Source organism: Drosophila bipectinata, chromosome 3L, assembly GCF_030179905.1.
Source record: "Drosophila bipectinata strain 14024-0381.07 chromosome 3L, DbipHiC1v2, whole genome shotgun sequence".
NCBI classification, from domain to species: domain Eukaryota; kingdom Metazoa; phylum Arthropoda; class Insecta; order Diptera; family Drosophilidae; genus Drosophila; species Drosophila bipectinata.
Window position 1 is genome coordinate 26,037,826 of NC_091738.1, and position 12,130 is coordinate 26,049,955.

Below are 12,130 nucleotides of genomic sequence, written 5' to 3' on the forward strand. Positions count from 1 at the left end.
GGATATTTTTCCTGCTCACCTGTATGTTTTTCCACCCACGTGCAGTTGCCAAAATCTGCGCACAACACAGCCAATTCTTTGTTGCTGTTGCGCCACTGATTCGACTGCGTTGTCACCTTACTTTGGGGGTTATTATTTGCCCGGGTTTTACTTTGAGGTGCACTCTTTTAATTTGCGTCGTTTTTCTTCGGAACTTTAAATGCAAAAGATTATTTATATCCTGCGCATCTTAAAATGGCAGTGAACGAGGTTGCCGTACTTCATTTGTGAGGCGATCGAGGTGCCAGAAAGTTCGCGCTTAACAGCTCTTATTTGGGTAACAGTGCAGCTGTTATCGACTTATTTTATCGACTCAATATTGGTTAAAATAACTTAAACTTATTTTCATAATTTTGTTTTGTCAAATTTTAAGTCGTACCCTCACAACCTCTTGAAGCGCAATCGTACGTCCAAAATCTTGCCAATCCGGTTGAAGACGAAAGTCTTCCAACGTGTCGGATTTCCTTTAATCCAATATAAAACGATTCATCAATCCTGGGCTTATTAGTCTCCTGGAAATTTACTTCTACACTTCTTCTGTGGATGATATGATGCCCATTTCCTGTGTTCCATTCCTTCCGATTTTAGTATAGCGATAAGTAGATCTCGTATTTCCAATGCTCCATGAATAGTATTGTGAGCAGTTTGGACGTCGTCGACATATACTTCATTTAATAAAAAAAATGTGTATTAGATCTACTAAAAATAATCCGTTGATGCGGCCTGGTCTGGTAAAGGTGAGATCGGCTGAAGATGCAGATGCAGATGAAGATCCTAACAAGTGTCCACGTTGATATTGCTTCATGGTAAAGGATATCAAGGGTATCGAGTTGATGACATACACTGGTCGCATTAGATGGTGAAATTGAGGGTCTGTACATGAGCTTATGGAGAACTCTGTACTAAATCTATGCTGTTCTTTGAGTTATCACCGATCCCGGTGATATGTGCTGTGACTCGGTGACGTAGAAGTCCCAGTAAGTGAGTGGCACATTCTGTAATTAACGTGCCCTCAGAGCCATGATCGATCAAGGCTCGTATAACTGCAGTTTGTCCGGTGTTCTTATTATGTAGTTTTACTAAAGCTGTGGCCAGAAAAATGGATCGAGTTGACTGGGCGGCAGCGGCCATCAGCACTTTAGTGGAATCGGAAGGTTGAGCAATATCGAAGCCATCCATTGCTGCGTTCTAAGTAATCTGTGATGTGCTGGTATACTTCGTTGAGAATTAAGCAGGGTATGGTGACGATAATCGTATTGAAACAATTTTTGTTGCTGCCACACTGCGACAAGGATGATTGATGCTGAGGCAATTTAAGCTTGGGCATGCTCATTTTGCATATGCACTCACACTTACGTAAGTAAGGTCTTCCAAAGTGAGAGAGCAACAATAGGACGGCGTTTGCGCGACACGTGCGATGCGAAGTTTAATCCCGTTCTTTTCGCTTCTTCTTTGTCGAAGAGAATGAATGAGTTGACAAGAAAAAAAATGGTTCAGTGATGGTTCGTTTATGGATTGTTCCCCTCATGGGCCACAAAAAATTTTGTACAAATGCCTTTCATGGGCGGAATGTCTACATAAAGTATATAAAGTATATATATTTTTGACCAGAATGACCTCCGGAGTTGATATAGGCATGTCCTACTGTCTGTCTTATTCTACGAGAACTTGTCTCTCAGTTTTAAAGTTATCGACTTTAAACTTTGCACACACCTTTATTTTCTTTGCACGCAGTATACAAATAGGAAAAGAGAGATCGGCTTATAGCTATCATATAACTGATTGATAGGAAATGCTATTACTTTGGTGTTTTTAAACTTAACGAGTTGGGATTCTGTCTTATTTTTAAATTTTATAAAAATAATACAACATACTACATTTTATAACGATCGGCCGACTAGATATTATAGCTGCCATATAACTGAATGATCGGAAATGGTATTTGGTAAAAATACCAACATTGGCATTTTTGAAAATAGAATCTTTGGACTTTTTAGATATTTTATTGTAATTAATGGGTTATATTATGATATTCTCATCACGATCGGCTTATATCCGATACATATCAAGTTTTAACTGCAAGGGCATATCAACTTCGGCTCCGCCCGAAGTTAGAGGAATTTGGTATTCAATGAATGTGCATACTACACTTGTTTTTCTTATGTCTGGCTTGGGACGAATCAAAACTTATTATGAAAACGTATTACTATAAAAATTCATCACATAGTTACCATATTTTTTAATTATTAATTTTTTCAAAACTCATAATGACAAGTAAATTTTTTATTTAGAGTTTTACTTTTAATCTGGAGCAAGTTGGATTTGTTCATCCACAAAATAAAGGAACTCCACCTTGGATCCCGTTGACTGTAAAAACCGGATTTCTTTTGGTATTTTGGATTACTTCACGCCAATATTTTAAAGAAAAAGCTGAAGATAGAACACAGGATAATTTGCTTCATCACATTTTTGGGCCCAATCATTCACGCTCTGAACATCTACTGTTTGAAAAATCGCAGGCGCCACAACTTATCATTTACATTTTTAAAAGTACATCAAATTTTATTACAAGAATATGGATGTGGCTTTTAATATTTTTGATCTTTATATGTGCTATGATTGACAACGCTATGACAGGATTTAGAATTTGCTACATGTCACTTTTTTTGCTTTTCTTAATGGTATTTCAAATGTCTCTTCAACTGTGGATAAAATTTTTATATGGATATTGGATTTTTCTTATATTTTACGCCATGACAATATTGACAGTTATTTATACCTATCAATTTGATAATTTTGACATATATTGGTCGAAGTATTTAAAAGTACATACAAAAATGTGAGTTACTTTTAAATATTTATACCCTTGCAGAGGGTATTATAATTTTGGTCAAAAGTGTGCAACGCAGTGAAGGAGACATCTCCGACCCTATAAAGTACATATATTCTTGATCATGATCACCTCCTGAGTTGATATGAGCATGTCCGTCTGTCTGTTTCTACGCGAACTTGTCTCTCAGTTTTAAAGGTATCGACTTGAAACTATGCACACACTCTTCTTTCCTTTCCACACAGTATATAAGTCGGAACGGCACGAATCGGCCGACTATATCCTATAGCTGCCATATAACTGATTGATCGGAAATGGTATAACTTCCGTGTTTTTAGAGTTAGAGAGTTCAAATTTGACGTGAGAGTTTTAAATTTTATATTATTATAAATTGGGTTATATTATCATATTCTCATAAGGATCGGCCAATTATATCCGATGTTTGCGATATATATCCGGTTTTAGCTGCAAGGGTGTATCAACTTCGGCTCCGCCCAAAGTTAGCTTTCCTTTCTTGTAATAAATTAAATTTGTAGAAAGGACACAATTAGTGGAGTTTTCCGACTAATTATTACCACGTTTTTATCCCTTACATCCCCACTTTAACTGAAGCCTAGTACTAAAATCTAAAAACATGTTTGATGACTAAACACGTTTCTTCTCTTCAGTAGGACTACATATTTTTTTAGGTTACGGAATACTGGTATACCGTGAATAATGGCGCATCTTATGTAAAAAAAGAAAGGTGTGTTGCTACCGCAAAGGATCCCAGAAATGTTGAATTAAGAAGTCGGGGGTGTCTTTCGGTGAATTCAGAAAATAACGCGGTCAGCCTAATGGGCTGCTCTTCAGCGCGGGTGCGCTCTTCCGCGCGGATGCGCTCTTCAGCGCGGATGCGCTCTTATCCCCAGCTGAGCGGCACCACGGCCCCTCACCTAAACATTCCGCCCCCCTTGCAATCGCTCGGGTTGCAGTAGCTCCCTCGATGTTAAGGCTGGTGACAGGCTCCGGACACGACTCATCCAAAAACTGTGCTCTGGGCCACTGGCAGCCCGTCCTGGATCTTCAGGAAGCCCGGTTGCATAATCCGCGGGTGCATATCCGCGCCCAGGACGACGGAGATTGTCGCTGGCAGATGGAATCGCTCATCCGCCAACGTCACGCTTCGGAAGTGGGCACGCACCTCCCTGCTCAGCTCCCGGGACGGCGTACGAACGCGCACGTGAGGCTCAATCTTAAAGATGACCTCCAGCGAAACTATCATCGGTCTTTGAACCCACGGTGGCGGAACACGCTTGTTCGTCCCCCACGCTGGTAGTAGGCAGCCGGAAACACGCAGCGAGCGAGGCGTCGATTCAGCTCGAGGGCGAACACGGGTCGATGAGGGCCCCCGTGTCGAAGCTCCGGGTCCCGGTGTCTATCCGCACTAGTGCAGTCGGCAGCACGTTGACGCTGTTCCGCTGCAGCAGCGACAAGAGGGTGGGCGCAGCGACCGCGTCCTGCGGGGGCCCTCGACGAGAGGCGGAACATTGCCTAGGTGCGGATAACGCGGGCGGATGAGCGGTAGTCAATGAGTGGCGGAAGAATGCCGAGGATTTATCGACGAGTGCCGGGAAGTCGGTGGCCGTGGATCGGGTTGGGAATGCCGGAAAGTGGCGGACGCCGGCCGAGGAGCACCCGAACCGCGGCGGGAGTTGGCGGATGACGGCCGAGCGCCAGACGAGACCCTCCGTGTCCTGTCTCCCTCGCTCCGTGACCGGTGCTTCCCTTGGCGTGCCTTGCGCCGAGCCCGCGGCTTCTCCACGAGGTGCAGCAGCGTGTGGTGATCCTGACTACACGTCTTACAGCCGTCACCCCGCTGACAGGATCCGTCGGAGTGCTCGTGGGCCGGGTAGCTCGAGCAATACCGGTTCACGAGAACCGCTCGGAGTCGCTTCTCAGCACTAAGGCGTAGGAAGCGCCGACACTTCTTCAAGGCGTGGATTCCATTGCAGACTCGGCAACGGTAGGATTGAATACCTCGAAAACATCTGCTCTCCAGCGATCGGGTGTTGCGTGGACGTGGTGACATCGTGTTGACTATGGCTGACGCAAATATGGTGAAGGAACAAATAACATTATCAGAATCGGTGTGAATAAAGGTTCAGAACTACGCATAATCACAATGGACACGAACATTGGAACGGAAGAAATGTTTATTACTGTGGGTAGGCGGACGCTTCCAACGGAAGAAGCACGACCTTAGCAACGGGCCGCTTTACGAGACCTCGCGCGGTGCGGATGTCGATCACGCGGACATGGCCATCGGAGCCGGGATACACCGCGTCAACCCTTCCTAAACGCCACTCATTGGACGGAAGGTTGTCCTCCTTGATGACGACCATATCCCCAACGCGGAGGTCTCTCGTAGGGGCTCGCAACTTTTTTCTCTTATGGAGCTCCTTGAGGTACTCCTCCTTCCATCGGAGCCGAAATTGCTGCTGAAGCGCTTTGAGGTGTTGCCAGCGGTTAATGATGGAATTGGTGTCCCCCTTTATCTCGGGCTCGACCGTGGAGAGAAGTGGGCCTCCCACAAGAAAGTGCCCGGGTGTAAGAGCCAACAAATCAGCAGGGTCTTCAGATATAGGCGCGAGCGGTCGCGAATTCAGGCACGTCTCGATCCTCGCCAGGAGAGTAGCCAGCTCCTCAAAGGTGTATTTCCGCGTGGCGGTGGACTTGTAGAACAAGGTCCTAAAGCTCTTGACGCCTGGTTCCCACAGGCCCCCCATGTGGGAAGCTCCTGGAGGATTGAAATGCCAGAGAAGCTGCTGGTGACTATAGGCATCGGTCACAGCCCCCTTTAGGCTCCGGAGAAAATCGCGGGATAGTAGAGCAGCTGCTCCCACAAACGTCTTCCCGTTGTCGGACTGCACTTGATGGGGGCATCCTCTCCGGGACATGAACCGTGCGAAAGCCGCCAGAAATGTCTCGGTCGTAAGGTCCGACGTAGGCTCTAAATGGATGGCCTTAGTGGAGAAGCACACAAACACTAACACATAACTCTTTGTGATGAGACAGGCCCCTTCCCGTATAGTTTTTTATCTCGAAGGGACCGGCATAATCCACACCGGTGAACGTGAATGGGCGCGAGAAGGACCTCCGTTTTTTGGGTAGTTCTCCCATGAGTTGCGTCTGCAACTTCTTCCGGTGGATGACACATACTTTACAAGAATAGACGACGGACTTGATTCCGCACCCTTGGAATCCAGAATTTGGCCAGGATCAGACGGATCATCAGCTGATTGCCACCGTGCAGCGTGATGCGATGTGTAAATTGAACCAGGAGTCGAGACAGATGGCAGTCGTACGGAAGGATAATAGGGTGCGGTTCGTCATATTGGAGAAGCTCAGAGGACGTGACCCGGCCGCAAGCTCTCATAAGGCCTTGCCAATCCACGAAGGGGTTCAGATTTTGAATCAGACTGGATGCCGATATTGGACGCTTTTCGCTTAAGCAGCCCATCTCAGAGACGAAGTGTCTGCGCTGAGTTACGGAAACTAGAAGACGTTCAGCCGACGTAACCTCATTGGCGGACAGGTGCTCTTCAAACGAGGATCGAATCTTCCGCGCGCGCTGGATGAAGCGATTAACATAGGCAAGGACTCGTAATGCCTTGTCGAGCGTGGAAAACCGCTCAAGGAGATCTTCGGGGGGCGCTTTCGCGACATGGACCTTGACTGCTCGCTTCTCGAGTTCAGTCACGGGGGTTTCATTGCCTTGAGTGGGCCAGTCGCTGCGAGGCCTTTGCATCCAGTCAGGACCGTGCCACCACAGCTGGTTATCTGCAAGATCTTGGAAGATCTGCGAGATCCGCAGGGTTCTGCTCGGAGCGGACATGTGCCAATTTCTGCACGTCGGTGAACTGGGTGATCTTGGTCATCCGGTTGGCCACGAACGTTGTCCACTGGCACGCTGGCTTATGCAGCCACGCGAGGACAATAGTCGAGTCGGTCCAACAGTAGAGGGCAGAAGCGGCCCCTGGCATCTTTAGCAGAACGGCGGTGGCCATCTCGGACAACAACAAGGCAGCGCACAGTTCTATCCGAGGGAGCGGCACCGTTTTAACTGGGGTCACTCGAGTCTTTGCAGTCAGCAGGGTCACTGTTACCGTGGACCCGACCTCGACACGAACGTAAATTGCTGCGCCGTACGCCTTCTGTGAAGCGTCGCAGAACCCGTGGTGTTCGACCTTTAGATGTGGTCGGAACGCGACCCACCGAGGAACACGAAGCTGATCAATCACCGAGTAATTCTTTAGGAAGTCAACCCATCGCTGACAGAAATCTTGAGGGAGGGCGTTGTCCCACCCTAGATTCAGAAGCCCAATGTCTTGCATGAACATTTTTGCCCGAATCGAACAATTTGGCAATTTCGAAGAGGACTTGGCGCTTCGTGAAAGCCGAGCCGGAAGTCAACTCTGGCGGGACATAAAGGAATTCATCAGTCATCGCTTTCCACCGCACGCCGAGTGTCTTGGCCGTGCTCCGGCATCGATGTCGAGAAAGTCAGCACGAAGACGGTGGTCGCTCGAAATTTCGGGCAGGATCGCCTTGCTATTCGACGTCCATTTCCTAAGTGGGAATCCTGCTGACTCTAGGGCCCTTTTCAGCCCCCGAATCGCAGCTTGGGCTTCAGTTTTGGAGTCGGCCCCCGCGAGAACGTCATCAACGTATATAAACTGCCGGATAACTTGGCTTGCCTGCGGATACTTCGACTCTTCGTCGTCGCCAGATCGGATCGCCAGGAACGGGGCACAATTGACTCCGAAGGTGACCGTTTTCAACTCGTAGTCGCGGATAACCCCATCGGGTTGCGAAACAAAATACGTTGGAGCGGATTATGCTTGGGGTCTACCCAAATTTGCTGATACATCTTCTCGATGTCGGCGTTGAAGACAAACCTAAAGTATCGCCACTCTAGGATTTGAATCATCGGGTCTGATTGTAAGACCGGGCACGCGTAAAGAATGTCGTTCAGACTGGTCCCGTTTGCGGACGGACTCGAAGAGTTGAAGACCACTCGCACCACTCGTGGTCGTGCTTTCGGGCTTGAAGACGGCATGATATGGAAGATAGTAGGTAGCGGAATTTCTCGCGGGAGAGACCCCGGTCATGTGGCCTAAGTCGATGTACTCCTGAATTACCGAGTCATAGCGGGCCTTAAGGGGCGGGTCCCTTTTTCAGGCGCTGCTCATTACGCCGGAACTGAGCAAGGGCAAAAGACCGTGAAGCCGCTAGCTCGGAACCCTTCTGCCCGGGGTCGCGTAAGGGGAGCGTCACAACGTACTTGCCACACTTGTATCTTCTCGTCGTCTGGACAAAATTGTGCTCGCAAACTGAATCCGATTCCGAACTTATCTGTGTGGGCACATCTTCCTGATCCAGTGAGTCACCGAGGCTGGGGGCCACTCGTGTGGAAAAAACAGACACGCTGCGGGGCTTGTCTGAAGATAATGGGCCTGTCAGCATCCATCCAAAAATGGTCTCCTGACCAAGAAGCGACCCGCAGATGTTAGCCTTGGCATTACCGAGGATAATGGACGGAAGAATGTCAGCTCCTATTGACACATCGACTTGGGAGCTCTCAAAGAAGTTGGTGTCCGCCAGGGTAAGTCGGGCAGCCCCTTCAGACGATCCCGCGGAATCGGATATGATGGAAGATTTCCGGCCAACTGCGGAAGAACGTAAGCCGCAGTCTCTAATTGTAGCACGGGTCTAGACGGTGACCGAATGGAGAAATGGCACAATTTAGTAGACTGGGCGGAAATGGTCTGATTAAGGCCGGAAACTTCGGCTTGAATCGTCTTGACTTTCAGTCGTTCCGTTATGAAAGTCGCTTCGGAGCCTGAGTCTATCAGTGCTCGTGCCTGGACGGTGCACCCCAAATGGCAACGTTGATAAGGGCCGTGCCCAGTAGGACGGCTCCTGACCCGGAAGCGAAACACACCTGCACATCCGACTGATCCTCTGAGCCATTTGTGCTTCTGGCAGTCTGTGCGGGTCGAGCCCTTGCTGTCGTAGGCGAACTTGGAGCGGTGGCGAACGGATTGCCGCGGTGCAGGAGGGTGTGGTGTCGGCTGTGGCAAGTGAAGCAGGTATGGGCGCTCGTGCAGCTTCGTTGCTGGTGCCCTCGGGCAAAACAATTAAAACATAACTGCTTCCTTTTAATGTATTCCAAGCGCCCATTTACGTCCATTTCCAGGAACCGCGGGCATAAGCGAATGGGGTGGTTCTTCTCGAACAGAGATCGCAACCCTTGGGGCCCGGAACCACTCGAGTCTCGTAAGAATTGAGCCTTCGAGCAGGGGCAGTAGGAGTTCCCGACCATGGCGGAAATTGCACGGAGCCACTAGGCCTGACGTCGTCGATGGCCTCCAGAGTGCGATGGCGCTCTGTCAGAAAGTTATCTAATTCCTTCCATGTTGGAATCCCGGCCTTATTATGTACGGATTGCAAGTCTCAACATTAATGGAGGACATTTCTAGGGCTGTCAGACAACTCTGAATGGTAACTTGTAGCTTCTTCAGCGCGACCCCGGACTCTTGAGAAATAGCTTGGAGGTTGAAACGGATTTTCAACTAGCTATTGACCAATAGCCGCTGGTTCTCAAAGCGGTCTGTGAGGCTTTGCCAAGCGACGACAAACCCCTCATGGGTAAGCGGAGCCTTAGAAACAATGGCGTGGGCGTCACCACTTGTTTTGGACAATAAGTGGAACAACTTCTCTACCTGGGTGAGCCGCGAGTTTTGGATGTAAATGGCCGTAAACAAGTCTCTGAAGGTCGGCCACCGAAGATAATCACCCGCAAAGACCTCGGTATCCACTAGAGGTAACTGGCAGCCTGTAGACGCGGGCGTGTGGACATTGACGGAAGCCTGAGTGGATTGGGAAGCAATTTTCTCCCAAAGCTGGGAAATACATCTCGAATAGACAGAGTAACAGTAGTTGTACTTCGATTTCAGCACTGTCGAGGTGGCCACATTGACGTCTGACACGGCTAGTAAATCGAAGCAGCTCTCATAGCTCTTCTCCACCTTCTCCCACAGTGCCCGAATTTGGTCCCGATGGAATTCGCACATGTATTGGGAGCCTACTTCCGTTTCTCTGGCTCCCAGAGTATTTATGTTAGCCTCAAATTGGCTAATTCGATCTGTTGTGGCGATGAACTTTTTCAGCGTCACGTCGACCGCACTTTGAGCCATTTTTGCAACGGAGCGAGTCTGCCTCTGTGAAGGACCGGGGATTGTATTGACGGATTCGTCACTCTTTGCCCTTGGAATGGCACGGTACGTCTTAGGCTTTAAAAGAGGCTTCCGCGGAGAAGCGGATTGAGATCTGTCCAAACGGATTGTTGGGATCGAACGTGGCTTTTGGTCGTCCCCCGTGGGCATTCTCAGACGCCAATTCGCTGGTCAGCGCTTGTCAACTGACTTGCGCAATAGGTGCTTCGTACGAAGCGGTAGCCGGTCACAATAATGTGATAAGACCGGTCGCGGACGAAATGCGATTGCAAGGCCAAGTGGGAATTAGAACCGCCGATGTCGAAAGGAACGTCGTATGCGGCACAATTCGAATGTGGAGGAAACTTCATGAAGCCAAAAAAACCAGATGGGCCGAGGTTTGTTGAGATTCTAGGCGGATGTTGCCTGAAGCGGAGCAGAAGCAGCGTTAGGGAAATGACGGAACGGAAAATTGACAAGTACCGGAAAATTCGTGCTCGTTCGGAAAAATAATTGATGACTGTCTATATATGTATATTTCGACCAGTATGGCTCGTACGTAAATATTGAATTCCTAACTATTTTCGAATTTGCGGAGCCGGAAAGGTGGACTTGACCTTGGCTTGGATTTAACACAGAAAAAAAATAAATAAATAATTTTTGCCTAATTGTCGGATTTAATTATTATGGAGACAGACGGGGGTGGAGTTGAAAATTTCAATTTTTAATCAATTGAGGTTAATTATCACGAAGCTGGAACGGTGGAATTGAAACCGCGGTTCGGTTCAGACGGAAGATTGACAATTAAATTATTTAATTATAATTTTTTCGATAATTTCATTTTTTCAATAATTAAGAGTGGCCGGAAAGGTGAATTGAAAAACCTGGCTCTTTGCTCGGACGGAAAATAAGAACTAAATAAGTTTTAGTAGTTATAATTATAAATACATGCATGCAGGTACGGATGGCACAGTGTATGTTGGCACAGTGGAGCGTCGATAAATATAACTGGGGGAACGGAAAAGTTATGTGGTGTAAAAAAATTGGGGAAGAAAAACAAACAATATTACGACAGCGGCGGACTGTTCGGTGAACTTGGAAATTACCGGTGAAATAAATTACCGGAACGGCTGGCCAATATTAATTATGCCTTTTTTTTCACCACACACTTTCACTGTTCACTTGCGGATTTTTCGTACTTATCTTTTGGTATTCGTAAAAAAAATTTCGTACTTATCTTATGGCGGAACAATGCCTGGACTGCTGAGAGAAGATATCCAAAATATCCGGCTCGAAGGACCAAAATGTGTAGGGCGGCGTTGCTACCGCAAAGGATCCCAGAAATGTTGAATAAAGAAGTCGGGGGCGTCTTTCGGTGAATTCAGAGAATAACGCGGTCAGCTTTATTGGGCTGCTTACAAAGGATTGATAACTTAAAACTAGTGCAAAAAGAGACGATCGACGGCAACCAACGAGCGAGTTAGAGTGCACAGAGGGGCGAGTGCGGATGCGCTCTTCAGCTCGGGTGCGCTCTTTAGCGCGGGTGCGCTCTTCCGCGCGGATGTGCTCTTCAGCGCGGATGCGCTCTTATCCCCAGCTGAGCGGCACCACGGCCCTCACCTAAACAGAAGGGAATCATTTTTATTCTTGATTTTTATAATAAAAATGGATAAAAAAAAGTTTTTTTTTTCTAGTTTCTTCAAACATAACTTTTATTTGCCGCCGTGGTTTTGGGCACTAGTGTTAAATTAATTGACTTATTTAAATAACTTAATTTAGTTCATTTACTCTTACGGTTTTTAATGATGAAAGGAGAGCTCCCTTATTGCCTATACCCATTTCCCTTATTGCACAAACAAAAGTTTGTCCCTAGTATAAAGTTAAAAAAAGACCCACCGTGGTCTTTTTTGTTTTAGCTTGAGCGTTGAGTATCAGCGTTGGAGTCGCATCCGTTTAAAAGGCCCATATTGAGCTTCTCACTTTCGTCTGATACAGTGTTGCC

The 12,130-nt window shown here is 47.5% G+C and overlaps 1 protein-coding gene across 12 annotated transcripts in view; it reads left to right on the top strand.

The window, feature by feature from the left end:
* The window catches only part of Pzl (Piezo-like), a 472,153-nt gene that overhangs the window by 50,586 nt on the left and 409,437 nt on the right, over window positions 1–12,130 (top strand). For 9 of the 12 annotated variants that reach the window (XR_011442830.1, XR_011442831.1, XR_011442828.1 and 6 more), the window contains exon 8: window positions 2,331–2,878. The exons of the other annotated variants lie outside the window; for them this stretch is intronic. Coding sequence is in view for 2 of the 9 variants with exons in the window: in XM_070280111.1 (XP_070136212.1) it covers window positions 2,331–2,878 (548 nt within the window). In the remaining 7 variants the exon portion in view is untranslated. The remainder of the gene's footprint in view (window positions 1–2,330; window positions 2,879–12,130) is intronic. 12 annotated transcript variants of the gene reach the window in all.